This window comes from Strongylocentrotus purpuratus, unplaced genomic scaffold (assembly GCF_000002235.5).
Source record: "Strongylocentrotus purpuratus isolate Spur 01 unplaced genomic scaffold, Spur_5.0 spur5_scaffold_7, whole genome shotgun sequence".
NCBI classification, from domain to species: Eukaryota; Metazoa; Echinodermata; class Echinoidea; order Camarodonta; family Strongylocentrotidae; genus Strongylocentrotus; species Strongylocentrotus purpuratus.
The window spans coordinates 23,720,648-23,739,323 of NW_022145613.1; the positions used below are offsets into that span (position 1 = coordinate 23,720,648).

General features: G+C 36.1%; 1 protein-coding gene across 3 annotated transcripts in view; it reads right to left on the minus strand.

The window, feature by feature from the left end:
• The window catches only part of LOC755197 (oxysterol-binding protein-related protein 1), a 55,631-nt gene extending 38,717 nt beyond the window's left edge, over nucleotides 1-16,914 (minus strand). For 2 of the 3 annotated variants that reach the window (XM_030974930.1, XM_030974933.1), the window contains exons 1-11: nucleotides 16,716-16,912; nucleotides 14,598-15,433; nucleotides 13,445-13,605; nucleotides 11,562-11,673; nucleotides 10,108-10,193; nucleotides 6,862-7,074; nucleotides 5,497-5,541; nucleotides 4,445-4,515; nucleotides 3,118-3,181; nucleotides 1,965-2,066; nucleotides 222-371 (exon numbers count right to left, since the gene is read on the minus strand). In XM_030974930.1, the coding sequence (XP_030830790.1) occupies nucleotides 222-371; nucleotides 1,965-2,066; nucleotides 3,118-3,181; nucleotides 4,445-4,515; nucleotides 5,497-5,541; nucleotides 6,862-7,074; nucleotides 10,108-10,193; nucleotides 11,562-11,673; nucleotides 13,445-13,605; nucleotides 14,598-15,336 (1,743 nt within the window). In that variant the 5' untranslated portion in view covers nucleotides 15,337-15,433; nucleotides 16,716-16,912. Of the gene's footprint in view, nucleotides 1-221; nucleotides 372-1,964; nucleotides 2,067-3,117; nucleotides 3,182-4,444; nucleotides 4,516-5,496; nucleotides 5,542-6,861; nucleotides 7,075-10,107; nucleotides 10,194-11,561; nucleotides 11,674-13,444; nucleotides 13,606-14,597; nucleotides 15,434-16,715 lie in introns of all 3 variants that reach the window. The other variant, XM_030974931.1, reaches the window with a different exon arrangement.
• Nucleotides 16,915-18,676: the final 1,762 nt, after the last annotated feature.

Below are 18,676 nucleotides of genomic sequence, written 5' to 3' on the forward strand. Positions count from 1 at the left end.
TTCATGGGTAAACGATTAGGGAGAATGAAGAAAACAAGGTGACATTATTATATCCTGTGCACTAAATGCAAGTGTGACTGTCGTCAAGGTGTAGTGTTTATGGACTTAAAACTTATGGTAAGTATCTTTGAAAATATGTTGTAAAAGTTGTTTTAAAGTACAAAGGATATTAATGCCCAAAAGATGAAATGAAAAATATTTTTTAGGATCAGAGGACAAACCTTCAAGGTATCTTGAATGGAGCTTAATGCAAGCAGTTTCTTCTTATTTTCTCCTTCTTCTTCATCGTCAGAGTCAGAGTCAGCGATGATGCAAGAACTGGCCAATCTCTCACTGTAAGATCTATGCTCCCTCAGAGCGCTAATCCATTTCTAAGTGTTAATGAAAAAGTGTGTAAATGGTTATCTATTTCAATGAAGCTTCAAGTTGCAATTTTCATTCATTTATTTTCATTTTCACGTGCCTTCATCCAAACATGGCAACAAATATTACAAAAAGAAGCAAATAAACCATAATTATAACAATGATTTTATAATTTCTCTCACAACGTAAAATACTGGATGATAATAGACCACTTCGGAGGTAGCACTTGTAAATATAACCCCCAAATATCCACAGATCTTTTAAACATGCACAAGTCACACTTTGTGTATTTTAGAATTATCACTGCCAAAGTGATGGAAGTGTTTCATGAGATACTTTTTGCATGCCATATTGAAAAGAATACCTCCACATGTGTTCCATAGAATGTAACATTGGTGCTTAAATGAATAATGATAATTGAGACTTTGAAGCTTGGTGGGTTTTACGGTTTAGGTAAAAATGACCTTCATCTACCCATGCACAGATTGTATTTTCAAATTCAAATTCAAATTCAAATTTATTCATGTTTCCAACAAAACATTACAAATCAATTATAAGCATTTTAAAACAAATGTAAGAAATACATGTTGGAAACAGAGGGGTCCACTAAAAAGCAATGCTTGTACAAGTGTGAACACCTCAAATGATACTTAGGAATAATGAGTAATTAAATTAACTAATCTTTAACTACAAAAGGAACTACAAAATAGGGGAAAGAAAAAGGGGGATGCCAACAGAGACGTGAAAGGGACCTGGCTTATTATGGTTACATGATAATGGTAAACAAAATAGATGTTCTTACCATTAGAATTTTATAAGTGCCATTCAGAAAAAGGGGCTTGTTACAAAATATATGTGGGGGTAATTTCAACTTTTTCCATGAGGAGGTTGTAAAACAACAGAATGGTAAAATCAAGAAAGGATAACACTACATTGTCCTTAAATATATCCATGAAACAAGATTCACTGAAATTATTATTCATACGGGGTGTCTCAAAACAGAAATGCAACAAGAGTTTGAATGACAATATCTTTTTTTTTAAGTCTTAAGCTGTCCTTGTGAAAATTTCATAAAAATGTCACTGAGGATGAAAGAGTTCTTCTTTAGATATTGCCAATTAAACTGTTGTTGCATTTATTTTTAGACACCCTGTATCAAAAATATCACCACTTTTGAAATAAAAAAGTATAGTGATACGGTTCTGAAACGTTCAAAAATTTAAAAAAAATATTTTAGGAGTCGTATAAATCTCTATTTTAATACCTGCAAAGAGAAAATAATTTTACAACCATGCCATTAATTATATAAAAATAGTCAATGAATTGTAGACGTGTTGTGGTCTAATAAGTCACCGAGCTGTGGATCAAATGGTTCACAGCTCAAGTCCTACTGTGGCACTTATGTCCTATGGCAAGACGTCAATCTCCCTTTGCCACTCTCTCCGTCCAGGTGTTAGACGGGTATTGGTAGGAAGGAATTCCTTGAATGCTGTGAGCACCGAATCTGTAGCCTAGAAGGGCCTGGGTAATGTAGGAGCACCTTGCTATATGCGCGCTAGAGAAATATCCATTATTATCATTATTATAATTAATTGGCATACCTCTCTTGTCAAGTCACTAGAGAACTTCTCATCCAGCATCCAGAGATGTGTTGAGCCTTCATTGTACTTCATGGCAAACATACTATCATTATCAACATTAACCTTAAATTGAGAGAATGAGAGAGGGAGAGAGAGGGGGTTATAGAAACAGATAAAACAAATGTACAATCTTTTTTGTTATAATGATAGGGTATCGGTTTATCTTCATTTTTACCTTGAACGGATCAAGGAACAAAAATAAACACCCCTGGGCCCCGTCTTGTAAAGAGTTGTGATTGATCTGAATCGATCGCAAGTAAGTTGAAATTAATCGCAACTGTTTATAAGACGGAGCCAGGACTACAGATCAGATTACAAATATAAATTTTCCAGGTCCCTCAGAGAGGACCTAAAGCCGTCGGTCTTCTGGTTGCTTACTAACAAGCATTTATGCTTTCTTAGCAGTCAGGTTAAAATAACCACCACTACTATGATTTTTATATTTGTTCAATTAGATGTTTCACATGCACAGCAATGTGCTTATCGGTCATATAGTGATACCAGGGTGTTGTTTGATCGCAAATCCTCCAATCAATCGCAACAAAATTTGCGAACTTCAATTTATTTAGCCCAGAGTTGTGATTGGTATCAAGTCCTGATTGAGGTGAATCGATGGCAACTCATTATAAGACAGGGTATATGTCAACAAAGACTCAATTTTGGTCATGACTGAAGTCAAAATACTACATGAATATGTTTTCATCTTGGAAGTAGAAACTCAGAACTTGGTTACATAAATAAGTGGTGTATGTACACTAGTAGCTTTACATGCCAACTCTTTATATGCCACACAAACAATATAACTGTGCCACATTGTTTCATTTTGGGATAGATATACCAAAGGCGTCAAGAATCAAGATTATTGAACTGTTTCCCATGTATCTTTACTGGTGTTACAAGGAAGATTGTCATGGAGCTAATCAAGACTGAAAATGGGTAATTTTGCAAAACCACCATGTTGCACAAAGCAATCTTTCCGTCAATTGGTGCCTATTTTTTTTCTCTTCAAAATTGCATGTGTGGCAATTGAGTGACCATGCAGAGAGGCAAAGAAAGCAACAGTACTGAAGTGTTAAATACGGTATATGAAGTTTTCTTCCAAATTTCTACAAACTTTGATATCTGCATTGTCCAAACTTTTACAGCCTTGTCGCTTCACTCCTGCATATGCATCAGCCCTATAGGCACAAATTTAAAGGGACAAATAACAAACAAAAAACACGGGAAAAAAATGAAATTACATTAATATGTACTTTGTAACTACATACATGATATCTTAGTGATATCTTAAAGGTATTACAAAGTTTTGGTATGGGGTCATGAATTTGGTTCAAATTAACATATTGGAAGCATATGCGGTCCTACAATATTCATTGATCGTTGTCGCGGTTGAAATCGAGTCTAAAGTTATGAAATTATAAATAATAAACAATTTATGTTGTATAGCTCCCTCTCAAGGTCAAGATGTTAATTTAGTTAAGAAACAATGTTTCTGAACTAAAATCAACCGATTAGCTAATCCCGTTGGAAATTATATATCACAACTACATATTCTGAGATTTTCATAGTCGCAGCTACCATTGCACGGCCATAGGCGCTATTTGAAATTTATCAAAATTTACCGGGAGCACCAGTAAATTTTTATATTCAATTTTTCTCGAAAACAGAAGTGTTTTAGGGGCTAATTTTTTAACTGCTTATAAACATCCACAGAGGCATCCAAATATATCAAAATTGTTAAGATTCACTATCCACCCAATTTTCAAAATTTCCCAAAACTTTGTATTACCTTTAATACCAGCATACACTGTACTAGCATAATATTGTTACTACGAACACATCCCTGCGGATTGTTGGGATACAGACCCAATATGGTGACTTTGCATTACAATTTCTTTTTACAAACATACTTACAGTTAACTGTATTCTACTAATTCAGTGAGACCTAGGACTCAGTAAGCCACTTTTAAGGACAAAATTACAACCTTGGTCTAACTTCCTTTGTTAGATTTGACTTTAGACTAAGCTTAAACCGAGCATTGCATGGGTTTAAATGTCATTAGTAAACAGACAGATACCATTGAGGGTTAATTAGAGCTTCTTTTCCCACATAACATAATTAAATTGATAAATAAATAAATTAATAAATTAATTAATAAATTAATAAATAAATTAATAAATTAATAAATAAATTAATAAATAAATTAATAAATTAATAAATAAATTAATAAATTAATAAATTAATTAATAAATTAATAAATTTAGATTAAAAAAAAATTAAAAATTATTTATTAATAAATGAAAAGGGTAATCAACTGTTCCTAGACAAAGACAATATAGAAGGCTGAATAGTTGCCAGTGTAGAGTCAAACAAGGATTTTACAGTAGTATATTATATTTTATAGTATATCTTGCTCTTAGCTTCAGTTTTAAAATTATACCTGTTCCTGTAATAACTCAGCATACCCTGGTCAAGCACCACCCAAAGGTGTCGTCTTCTCATCATACCAGCCTGCAACAAGTAAAGAAATTGAAAGGTAAACCAGTGCAATCATGGTACAGGGTATGACAGTAATAGCATCTTTAGATTAAAGGTATAGACCAGTTTTGGAAACGCCCCCCTCTCAAAAAATGAAATGGAAGCTCTTATTACCAATCATGTGAAAGAATATGTTTTGACTAATTAGTGATGATACAAATTTTGCCGGGAAACCTCCTACTAATTTATATATTTGGTAAATTATCATATTGATCCAGCCTTGAAAGATATCCCGAATGCGCTTCAACATGGAACATTTGGACATATATTTCTGTTTTTTTGCAAATTTAGGTTGAAGTATTGCCATCTAAACCTCTGAAGGCAATATTTAAACAATATTGAATGGATATTTACCACCAAAAAGTCACAATTTTACCACTACCGGTCTTTACCTTTAACCCTTTCAAGAAAAACACTCTACGTTTTGTGGTTTGGTGCAATAACTTTTGATTCAGAGTCCTACAAATATATACCAGATGCATGAAGAAAGGAAAAATAGAAGAAGATTATTGCATACGTTGTACCCATTTTGTTGCATGACCTCATTGCACTTGACACCATAATAGGTAAACAAGTTATAAATTCTTTAAATTAGCAACATGTTGAGGGATAAAAATCACTGTTTTTCAAACAAAATTGGATTTTTTTGTTGTTGAATTTGTTAAAATACCCGGTAGCTTATATTCATGAGCATTTCAGAGACAGTGCATTTTATTCAAAGGTATTCTGAGCATGATTTTATCTCTAAGATATTTGGTTCCGAATACTAGAAAAAATATTGCAAATTTTTCGGTTGGGTTCCAGTCTTGGCTTTTCTCTCTACCATCACTACATACATGTTGGCATGTTCATAAGAGAGATATATCACTTTTGATCTACACTTTTTCAAGAGGCAGCAAAAATGATATCAAATGAGAGATTCTGAATAGACAAACTATATTGTCTCACACTCACCCTATATAATGGCCCTTCAAATTTATTGACATAGCTATGAACCACCTGTAATAAAGAAAATTGGGATATAAGGGGGAAACAAATGAAAAATAGACCAGTACACAGCTTACTGGTATACTGCATACAGTATGAATCACCTTTCTGGCATTGCTAAACTGTTCTTTATCTTATATACCGGTATACATGTATCACATTGTACTATTGATTAAATAAATCAAATAATACTTCATTAAATTATTAAATCATCCATTTCATTATTTGAATATTTTAGCGAATTTGAGCCAACTTCCCTTATCAATTTTAGGTCTGCATGCCATTCCATACAAATTAAAATACAGCGGACTAGAAATTCAATTTAAGTGAGAACTTATATATACATGTGTATTACAATATGTGTCATTCATTCATTTGAGTCACAGAAATGTTGGTAATTAGTTCTGAATAAAGAGGTTGATACTGTTGATCAATCGGTGAACTAGCTTATCATCCTCCTTGTCTGGGCCAGGGATTAAACATAGACCCTGTTTTACAGACAGTTAGTCACTTGAAACCAATCGCAACCCTGTGGAAGTTTGTGATTGAGATGAAGACTTGCAATCAACATGGATCAATCCCAACTCTCTATAAGGCCTGTTTTCATCAGCTCGAGTTTGCCAAATAACCCGCTATTTTAACTATCCCGTTATCCAGTTAATAAGCGTCTTTATCAGCCCCCAGTTGCAATTAGCGGGATATTTGGTGGAGAAAAATATACCAAGAAATCTTGGCCTTGTTTCCAAAAGATCCAGCTATTTGGGAAAAAGTGAGCTAATTTGCGCCTGTCTGAGCTAGTTTGTGATGAGCGTATCGGTCTGGCGAAGACGCAATTTCGAGCTTCGGGATAATATCCCGAGTCTGAAAATAGCGAGTTATTTGGCAAACTCGAGCTGATGAAGACAGGCCTTATGAGACAGGCCTTATGAGACAAGACCCTGATGATAAGTTCTCTAATGATTTTTTTTACTCCGGGAAGCATCTTTGAAAATCAAATTTGTTGTTTCTGAGAGCCCTGCAGTTAATACCGATACCCCCACAATTTCAAGATACCCATTTACACCTGGGTGATGAGTAGCACATGATGATTAATGTTTTGTTAGAGGACATTATTTTGCTGGGCTGGGATTCAAACCTTGAACCCTTGAAAGGAGGGTCAAGGGCAAAATCAATAAACCACAACACTTCTATTATCTGGTCTATACATATAATTAGCCTGCCGCAAAGACTATGAATACAATCTATTTTTCTAAATTATGCATATACATAAACAAAATATTATTCAGCATAATATATATGAATACTGTTCCATCCTTTTTCGTATTTTCCTACCTTCATTGGCCGAAGGCTCACTAGCTGTCTGATGTGGTATGACTGTGCTAGGTCAAGAGCCGTTTGACCCTTGGAATTCTTCACATCAGTCTTTGCCCCGCTCTGTAGTAACAAAATGGCCGCCTCACGCTGGTCACTGCAGCAGGCCCTATGAAGAGGAGTATGTCCGCTCACATCTGTGCAGTTTATATTGGGGGGTCTTGGGCCTTCCAGCTAAAAAAAGGAATCAAAGAAATTAATTGGATTTGTATAAATTTTATATTCTGTATTGCATAGTGCTTTTCACACATTTTACACACGATCTAGTTGCAGTATATTTCCTAAGCCGTCTGACTCATATATCTTAATTTAATCCAGTCACCAGGGTTAATATAATGCGCTTTGGTCGGTTAATTATGTTCAGGGCAATTTAAATTGTAAGAATTGTGATTTAAATCACTTTCATAAACTGTGTTAATTTTTTGTATAGATATCTTTAAAAAAGTGGATTTTTAAGTGCGTAATCATGTGCTCAATATCATTTATTTTAGAGCAGTAAAAGGCGCAATGCCATTTGCAATGACCCATGATGATAGACCCTACTGCACTGGTAAGGAGTGTACTGGATCCAAGATAAAAGCATCAAAATCAATTATTAATCCCTTCTGTACCGCTCTGAATTATGAAATATTGTTACTATACAAGATTTATGTGCCAGAAAAAGATCTATGATAGGGAATGATAGAAGAAATGGCAGTAAAAAACATTAACAGCTTTAATAACCCCTATATTTTCACACACTCTAGCTTGTCAGCAAACACAATATTTGTGGAGTTACTGGACAAAATATTTGTAATAGTTGAATGCAGAGATGCCAACTTTTGGAAAAAAGAAATAGGGAGGATTTGTTACCGACACCAAATAATGTGCGCGTAGCGCCCAACCCATGCGGCCGGGTCCAGGGCCCACCTTAGGGTCCTGGAAGCTCTGGGGTTCTAGATGCTCTCTGGTGCAATCTGAGCCTTATTTTGCAGCATTTTACATGTGTATTTAGTTAAATAATTCCCACTTTTGTTAAAAATAACATACAAATTGTACAAAATGCATGATGAATTCCTTTCAGACTTCCAAATAGAGGGGTACTTGATACTGTATTCGGTCTTAAAATTCTGAGACCATTTCTTGGTCTTCTTTTGCTGATTTTCCGCCATTTGGATTCTGTGTCAATATTCACGCATTCAATGGCGATCCATATGCTGAAACAATCTTTCGCTACTCTAAATTTGTCGTTAAACATAGTGGAATTACTACATGCTAAAGTTTACAGACGATATTTCTCATTCAATTCACAGATTTATATACTGATAAGCGCACCCCCCAATAAAAAAATCATAATTATTATTATTTTTTTTAATTTTAATTTTTTTTTAAATCGGGAGGATAAGGATGGTGATCGTAAGGTCGGGAGTTGGGGTGAATTATCGGGAGCCTCCCGATAAAATCGGGAGGGTTGGCATCTCTGTGAATGTCACACACAATTCAAGCCTACAAGAGGCATCATGATTTATAATGCTGGGATAAATGTTGATTGTTACATCTGTTTAAATTTCATATGCCTAAGGGCAATACATTTTCATTGACAAAAACTAAAAATTACAAATCAGCAACAAGCACATTGACAAAATTAACCCTGCATGCAAGAAAATTGTGTTGAACCCTGTAAAATGGTTGATAGTGGATGCGGCAATGCATCTACATGTTGAAATAATCATGGAGCGCAAAACAGAAAACCCTGCTGACACTTCAGAAAGACCAGTGAATGAACTACTGGCTGTGCAAACAGCTCGATCTCAAGTACAACATGACACGTACTAATTTAATCTCCAGCTGCTGATCTATCACAGAGATAACACAGCTAGGTTTCAACAATGATTCATCAGCCCCATTGACATTGTGTTCTTTAATGACCTTTCCATATCATTCTAAAGATAATATTAATTTGATATGATATGAAGTGTATTGGTTTTGCAGTATCAAGGATACAATCACCCATAGTCCTACAGTATTGTCATTCTTCATGCGTGACACACTGAAAGTCTGTCATTGCATAGACAATGTTGAATTTTGACAGATTTAGATCTTATTTGTAATGCAACATTGTATCATTTAATACATACATGTATACATAATATGACTTAAATTAGTCATGTAGCTTCATAACTTCTTAATGTTAGTTGAGCAAATATTGATTAACAAAATTATAAATCTTTCTTTTTTGCACTGATTTTTCTCACATGTATCTGTTTACATTATAATTTTGTCCACACATATTATTTTATTTTCTCTGTATACTTTATAAAGGGGAAGTCCACCCTGAAATTAAGTTAGTTTTAATAGGAGTAGAAAAATGAGAGAAACAAGTCAGTGAAAGTTTGAGCAAATTCCGATTAAAAATAAGGAAGTTAGGATTTTTGAAGTTGTGATCAATCAAACACAAATTGGCAACTCTATGACGTATCATGCGAGCTCAACTTCCATTTGCTCAGTACTAAAAAAATCTAAAATTTTCATTTTCCCTCAAGAAAAATTTCAACCATACATGCACCCTAAATATAATAATTGCAAATATGTTTCTATACTCCCCCTGCAAGGAACAAATATATATTCCGTCATCAATAACGATGAAAACATGATTTTATGGAATATTATGCACAAAGCAAATGAAGGAGAGCTCGTATAATAAGTCACAGAGTTGCCAATTTGTATTTGATTGATCACAACTTCAATAATTCATAACTTTCTTATTTTCATTCAGAATTTGCTCAAACTTTCACTCACCTGATTTTCTTATTATTCTGCCTCTATCGAAACAAACTTATTTTGGGGGTGGACTTTCCCTTTAAAGTCCATTTGTCTCTCTCTGTGTCTTTCCACCCCCCACCCCTCGCTCTCTCTCTCTCTCTCTCTCTCTCTCTCTCTCACTCACTCATTCCTTGCTCTCTCCTCCTCACTCCCTCTTCCTCCCTCCCTCTTTCCATTCCTCCCTCCCTCCCTTTAATACTTGACCCTCAGTACATATATGTATCTCATACATATATTTTATATAGACTGTCCATCTATTTTAATACCTCTATGCTGATTATCATTGTATATTTTGCATGCATGTGTGTATATAACATGGAAGCTAGTATAAGGAGGAGGGAAGGAGGAGGGAAGGGGGAGGGAAGGGGAGGGGGGGGGGTAACAATAATTCAATTTTAATCTCACCATTTTTGTGATGGTTTCAAGGTCACCTTCCGATGCAGCATGTAGCAGAGTCTGCTGTGACTTCAGTTGTTGTGATTGTTCAGCACCTTATATCAAGAACAGAGAAACAATAAACGACCAAGGCATTTAGCATTTAGATACATGTACTATGCATTCTTCATACAGTCTTCATACTAACATGTATACATGTTCATCCTTCTTTGTCAAACATATCATTTCATTATGCATTTACATTACATATAGAAATGCCCATAGCTAGTTGAAAAAGCTGTAAATTATTGTAACTGATATAAATAATTAATATATACTGTAAGTAATTCAACGTTTTTTCCAGTAACATTCACAAAATTTATTTTATTTCATGTATCATTAGGGTTACAGTACATTAAGATTGCAATTGGGGTTTAAGTGAGGTTGAGGTTGAGGTCAGGATTAGGATTAGGCACAGCCTTGAATTCAGTTGATTAGGAAATTTACCACAGAGCAAACTTCTCAGGAGTGTCTGTTGTAGAAGCTAATAATAAGATAAATACATGTACATAACAATCGTTCAACGATGAATGACTCCACCCCCCGGCCCCCCCACTCAGAGGTTGGAATGACCGCATGCGTGTTGCCAAAATGTCCGGTAAAGGGGTATTTTTCATGCGACAAAGTCCGGCCCGAGAATTGTAAAAAAAGGGGTGTATTTGACTTTCCACCCTGAGATTTCTTTAAAAAGGGGGTGTTTTTCTTTTTTTTCTCTCATCTCTTTGGACTCCTGAGAAAATATTCCGAATTTAGGGGGGTACATTGAGCATTTTTCCTGATTTAGGGGGGTCTCCAAGGCAGGAAAAGCCTGTGAAAAGCCCGCTCAAGGGGGGTTTGGAAATGTTGGCAGTCCTCAGATAGGGGGTGCTTTCAAAAAGAGAGTAAGGAGCATATGCGTACCCTAAATAACACTGAGTGGGGGGGCCGGGCTCCACCCCTCATAAAGGATAACTAGGTTTTCTTCTCTGTCAATTTACCCACAATAATTAACTAAAATTGTTGTAATTTGAACATTTTTGTACGTTAATTCCTAAATCAATTTCCCTTCTTGTTTGTATTCTGGTAGCTTTTCAGTCAATGATTGTGTTTTCTCTTTAAACCTCCAAAACTTGTGCAACAATAAAATCTACAACTGTGATGATGCCAATGATACAATAGTGTTATCACTGTTTAATTCCAATTATCATCTAATCCAATCCAATCCAGGAATTTATAAAGCACCAATATCTAGTTGCCTTATCAAAGGCGCAGATGAGACTGAAAAACTACCAAAAATGTCAGTTCATGATTCTAACTGGGAAAGACAAAAAAGCAGTGACTAATTGTAAACAATCTGGAATATAGGTATGTCTTTAGTCCTGAAAGTGGATAATCATAATTATATTCAATATCTACACTATGACCACACACACTCCTTGACATACCTTCAAGCAATCTTTTGACCTCTGACCCAAGTGCTACTTCCTTGGGTGACATCCCTTCTCCATTGACAGCAAACACATCAGCACCACCCTCTATTAGAAGCTGTACAATATCCTGGAAAGAAGAGGGAAAAAATCCATCAGCTTTCAAATTTACACGTACAGTACATGTATAATCTCAAACATAGTTCAAAGGCATACATGTTTGACGCACTCCACCAAGGTGTGGTAAGTAGGTATCCAGTAGAAAGAAATTCTTTGAATGCTTAAGAGCCTTTCATGGTAGCTCTGCTAAAGCCGGGGTAATGATATGATTGCAGGGCCCTCAGGGAGAACAACTTACTGATGAGGCTAACCTGAGTAAACAAGACATATAATTATCATTATCATCATTACATTGTCAAATGATGCCAACATTGCGGTGTGCTCCTATGAGAATTGCCATTGCGTACGGGTAGTGAAAATGTAATACAGATATTGCTAAGTATGTGACCAACGTTTACCTTTTCTTCATAATAAGTTCCAAATTAATACTATTAAGTTATTTAATAAACACAAGACTACAGTATATCATTGTTATAACTTCCGAAGCCTGCATGTATAACTTCAAGCATTGCTTTCTCTTTAGGCTCCATCATATTTCTCCCTTTATTTAACTTAGTCTTATGTATTATTCTTTTCGTTTGTATAAATGCAACCAAAATAAATCAAAAAAAATTTAACATGCCACATGTAATGATGTATTATACAACATGTGAAATATGACAATAAACTGAAACTGAAACTGAAAGTGAAACATTTATATGCTAATAACCAAGCATGGGGAACTTCAGAAGAAAAAAATACCAAGGGCAGATTTTCTCTGACAATAAGCCAGTTTGTAAAGACTAGATATATCTGTGCATGGGCAGAAAAGGGAATTTGCATGAAATTGTAAAACCCATCGCGATGAATACTGGATATCATATGTGTTCATGAAAGTTATGTAATCATTCTTTACGCACAGATGGAACAGTTATGATATACAGGTGGAAGAAGCCATTTCAAGAGGACAAACGGAAGGTTTCATGAAGCACCTCCATCACTTTGGAAGCAATTATTCTAAAATGCACAAAGCAGAACTTCTCTATGTTTAAAAGATCTGTGGATATTTGGAGCCATTTGTAGGAAAGTAGTCCGGCACTACATCACATTGACATTACCGCTTCATCCAATTTGAAGTGCCCATACGTACATATATAATGATTACAACTTTCAAATATTCATAACTTTTTTATATTTCGTCAGATTTAATTGAAATTTTCATGAGATTGCTTCTCTGATTATTCTGCTTTCGTGCAGAGTAGTTGTCTATATGGGTTGGATTTCCCTTTAAAGGGATCCGGTAACTTTGTCTTTGATCCTTTAAAAAAATCCTTGATTTAGCTCATGCTGCAATGTTAATTATAAACCTTTAGGTCAGTCAGGAACCCCATGACTTTTACAAGCTGATCACCTGTCTGATTATCAAGATATTTATGATTGAAAAATGAAATCAAATTTTGCGTTTGCCATACGGTTTTCATAACACTACAGTCTACTGGGGAAAACGAGTTCCTATGGTAAAACCGGTCACTCAAAGGTTTTTACTTTTTTGATCATTTTGTAGGGCTTCAATATAACACCATATCACAGACACTGATAACATGTAGGGCCGTGCATCTCAGAATTAACATTGTTAAACGATCCCTTTAAAATGCTCAAGGGCTATAATGGCAGCCATGCTAAAGCCAGAGTAATACTAATGGAGCCCCAGGAGTGGCAATGTGAAAAACATGAGCGCTTTACAAGACTCCACTATCATCATTATAATGACTGTATGATCATCATCATCCAGCAGTACTGACCTCTCTCCCAATATAGGCAGCTTTGTGGAGAGGAGTGTCTCCCATGGGATTCATGGAGTTGATGTTAGCTCCATTACTCAGGAGAACCAAGGCAGCCTTATCATGACCAAAGTAGGAAGCAAGATGGAGTGGGTTCCAACCTCGGTTCGACTTTTGTTGACCTGAATATAGAATAAGAATGTGGTGGTGGTGGTTATTTTACCTGACTGCTAAGAAATCATAAATGCTTGTTAGTGAGCAACCAGACAACCTAGGTTTTAGGTCCTCTCGGAGGGATCTGGTATTGAGGAGTAATGCCTTACCAAAGGGCACTAGTGCATCGACTTGGTTTCAAACCCAGGTCACCGGATTACGAGAACACTGCTCTACCGACTGAGAAATCCAAGATGTACATTATGCATGTGAAAATGAACCCTTTAATCTATATTTCAAACAATAATACTTCCTATTTCTTCCACTAAACAGTCAAACAACTCATGACTTTGGTTTGAACTGATGTATCTAAGGAGTATCCTATAATATCTACCGGTATGTGTATATCTCTTGATTTTCGCACAGTAATTTCTATGCTTTGAAAACAAGGAACTTAGATATCTAAAAATAACCTTTGGATGCAATGGATACAACTTATACCACTTTCATTGCACTTTGTTACATACTTCATGTAGCTTCTCATTAATAATTGATAAAATCTAGATAATAATAATAATAATAATAATAATACTCGGCTTTTATATAGCGCTTATTAGAATCACCAAGCACTTCCAATGCAGTAAATATATGACTGCAAAATCTTTCCTTTTGTCAGAGGAACTCTTCCCTTTCTACACGTCCCTATCAATATTATTATGAATATATGCAAATTATTGGATTGGAATATATGTTAATTCCAAGAGATGATCAAGCTATAGTAATAAACCATGAATCAAAGGTAACAAATCACCCGGTTTTGTCCTGATTTTTGTATTGTATTAATTTAATTCTAAGTTGTTGTAGGGGATGATATAAATTAATTGCCCCAACCCAACAATTTGTTTACTCAATTCTTCCCTGCAGCTGCTGACTATTCCTTCTATTATCTATTCTTTTTCCTAAAAATTATGAAGTACAATCAGCAAGAGAAGAGACCTACAGGGGATTTTCACAGTCTCACCTTTGCAATTGACACTGAAAGTGCAGTTCTCTCCATACTGCTTGTATTTCTGGATCAGCTTGAGTACTCCTGATGCATCACCATGTCTAGCTGCAAGAAGAAGTAACTCTGTATCTTCTTTCTCTTCCTCAGGTTTAATCGCATCTCCTGAAACATTCTGGGAGTTTGTAGCTTGGTGAAGACCTTGATCATTATCATTTTCAAAATGCTCCACTTCTTTAGATATCACCTTCCTCACAGAGTTATCATCATCATCATCATCATCTACCCCTTTGTGTTCCTCTACTTCCCTGAATTCTACATCCTTCATCTTATCATCATCATCATCTCCTAACATTCCCCCTTTTGTTTCCAGTGTATCTCCATCATGGGCCTGGGTTACCCCAGCAATGACCCCTCCTGCTCCTTTCCCAACAGTCGGATAATGACTGGCAATACCAGCACTGCCTTCATCAAGTATTGTTTCATCGATACCGACCAGGGTCTTCTCTTGCTCTTCTTCCGCCCCTTCTCCACCATCCTCTTCACGGTCGCAGTCGAAAAATGCTACACTTCCAGGTAACCCTTCTACTTTCTCCAGATCTGCTTTCCTTAATGATGAAACCTGGCTCCTGCTGCTTGCGTGCGTTTGATCAGTTCCCTTCAACCTGACGTCTCCCTCGGTCTCGTCCTCCATCTCTTCATCCTGCTCACTCTCATCCTGGCAATCCTGGAACTCTGCTGAGGACTGTTCTGCCATAGTGTCGTAAGAGCTCCTGGAGCCTACTACTAACTACAGATGACAAAGAGTTAGCAAGACACAACGTATCTTGTAGTTAGGAGAACCTAAAAACACACTGCCAGTGCCAGGAGAGAAAAAAAACAATGAAATCACAAATCAATAAATAACTAGACTGGAAGTGGAATTGTTGCCACTGAAAAATAAGGTGATCTGCAGCAGATCTGTTTACAATTACATCATATCGAAAACATTAAAATTTAAATGTTGCAGAATTACAGTCATATGACATTCACTCATTTACAGTCATTTATTTCATTTTTTTAATCAAGGCTATACTAAACAAGCGGTTTGAGTTAAGTCGCGTTATGATGAGATATAAATGCATTCATAACTTAGCACCTTCTTACCTTCAGGTAGGCTTAATCAATCCTAATGATGTACATGAGCATCATACAAGGCAAATAGACAGTGGATGTTTACGTGTGCCTAGATTTCACACTGATTGTTATAAGTGTAGCCCAATTGTTTCTTCCATATTTGAATGGAATAAGCTAGATAATTGGTTGAGAACGGCTTCCTCTGTCAATTCATTTAAGAGATTGTTTAAACAAAGTTGTAATTTGTGAATGGCTCAGCCGAACATACACTACGTGCATGTTCTGTAATATTAACATGACTTATTCACATAATTGCGACTTAATCAATATTTTCCTATTGACATTACTGTTTACTAGGTTAATGATATATGTTTATTTTGCAAATGAGTATTATTTTTAAGACTGTTTTGTATAAACGTTATTAACGATGTAAATATGTTCATGTTTATTCAGGGCCCCATGGAAGACCACTACTTGTTGGTGAATGGGCTACCCTGTCAAAAGATTAGAAATAAATGAATAAATAAAAACATCACTAATTAATTGTAACAACATCTAGACTATACTTTTCCATCTAATTTTAGGTGAAAATGAAACGTTAGTACATCACATCGGCATATGAATTATAATACACACACAAACATAGTCGTAGTCTACTCATAGAAAGGATGATTGTGAGTTACTAATAATTGGTTTTTCAGGTAAAAAATTTGTATAAAATGAAAGGGCTCTCTCTCAGAGCAGAGTAGATGAAATTATGAAAATGCCTATCAATAACATGACAATACTAGCACAAGGTGTCTAGTTATTTATAATAATATGTTATTCTCATAATTCCAAAGAACTAACAGAGATAGAGAGAGAGGAAGAGTCCCCATGTACACTCCATCGTCACGTCATCACTAGATGGACGTAAAAACATCCACTCATCGCCTGCGCCTCGTTTCCCGGCCCGGCCTTGGGGTAGGCTGCGGGCGGGGCGGAGGTCCACGAACCTCGCGCTCGCGGGGCGATACTTACCGGCGGAAAGCTAGAAGCTCAGCACTGCTGAAAAGATCGCATGAAATGTTGTTAACTCACTACATCCGTATAGTAGATTGAGATTCCACATAGCAAATCACAAGCGTGACTTCAATATTACCTTCACTAAATTGCAATTTTCTCCTCATTCAAAATTGTGATCAGTGCGTACAGTATATATGTACGAGGAGGTTTTTCTGCTGCAGATAAAGACTGCAATTGTTTATTTAGGATCAAACAGCGGTACGGTCACATGTTAATTCCGTATCACGTGACATTCCGGAAATTGCACAGCGCAAAGGAAAAGAAAGTATAATTTGTGTGGGTCCATGAACGTCGTTTCCTAAGTTTTGATATGAGTCTAATGTGACTTTTTATATGGGCCTAGCGATTCAAAAGTGCCGATTTGGTTCTTTTGATGATGTCAAATTAGGGCCTATTATTTTCAAATTTTAAACTGAAATAGGAATAGGTCTAGGCCTATATATTCCCAATAAAAATAAAATTGTTGCGATGATTAATAATACAGTAAAATGTTATTATAATATATAATGTAGCCCTTTGACCATATTTTTTTTTATCATACACCTTCCTGAGATTCGTAAATTCGTATTTTTAAGAGATAAAGAGATAAAGAGAGAGAGAGAGAAAGAGAGAGAGAGAGAGAGAGAGAGAGAAAGAGAAAGAGAGAGAAAGAAAGAGAGAGAGAGAAAGAGAGAGAGAGAGAGAGAGAAAGAGAGAAAGAAAGAAAGAAAGAGAGATAGAGAGAGAAAGACAGAGAAAGGGAGAGAAAGAAAGAAAGAGAGAGAGAGAGAAAGAGAGAGAAAGAGAGAGAAAGAAAGAAAGAGAGATAGAGAGAGAAAGAGAGAGAGAGAGGAGAGAGAGAGAGAGAGAGAGAGAGAGAGAGAGAGAGGAGAGGAGGAGGAGGGGGGGGGGGGGGGGGGGGAATAATCAATGCATTTTACAGACCCTATTCATAATCGAAGAAGAGGTTTGCTGTTCATAACCTGAGAAGACCTGTGCATGTCCCCCCCCCCCCCCCTTTGATTGTTTACAAGGGCACACGAAGGTAAAGGCATGTTCTAGGGCAGATTTTGCCCCCAACAACAGATTAATCGATAAGGGACCAAATAAAACAAATTGGGAGGGGGGGGGGGCGGGTATATTGAAAAGGAGGAGAACTAACAAGACATAACCTCTAAGGTTACCCAAGAAGTGGCTAGTAACTTCTTGGGTTACCCAATGAAAATATTAGAGTTTTAAAGGATAAATTTTGTGGTAAAAAAATCTAACATTAGGGCTTAATCCTTTTTGTTATAGTCCTTCATTTCATCTTACATTTTAGGTTTTCGAAATTTGCTAAGTGTCTGGTAATACATCTTATAGAGGTTAACTTTTTTGTTATTTTCTTGGACTTGGGATAGGATTATTATCAGAAGAAAATGGGGGTCTGTACTTTCATCAAGCAGCCTCTACTTGATTAGCATGATTAGGAATGTAACATGACCGGGTGGTGGGAGGAGGTGGGGGGGGGGGGGGGGGTCTGCTCACTATTTGCAAGGACCACTATTCATAATTTGATAAAAGGGTCATTATTAATATACAGGTCATTATTCAAAGGACCGCTATTCATAATCGAAGAAGAGGTTTGCTGTTCATAACCTGAGAAGAGGGTTGCTATTCATGGTACAAAATCGGGATCGTTATTCATAGGTGTCCCTATTCATGATACGAAAAGAGAGTCGCTATTCATAATATGAGAAGAGGGTCGCTCTTGTATGAACAGGGAAAAGCAGCCCTCTTCTCGTATTGTAAATAGCGACCCTCATTTCGTATTATGAAAAGTGTTTCTCATGAATAACGGTCTTTATACCTTTATGAATAGTGACTCCCTTCCGTTTTATGAGTAGCGGTCCTTCACGTAAGGGAAGTTCCAAGTTATGAATAGCGGTCCGTACGAC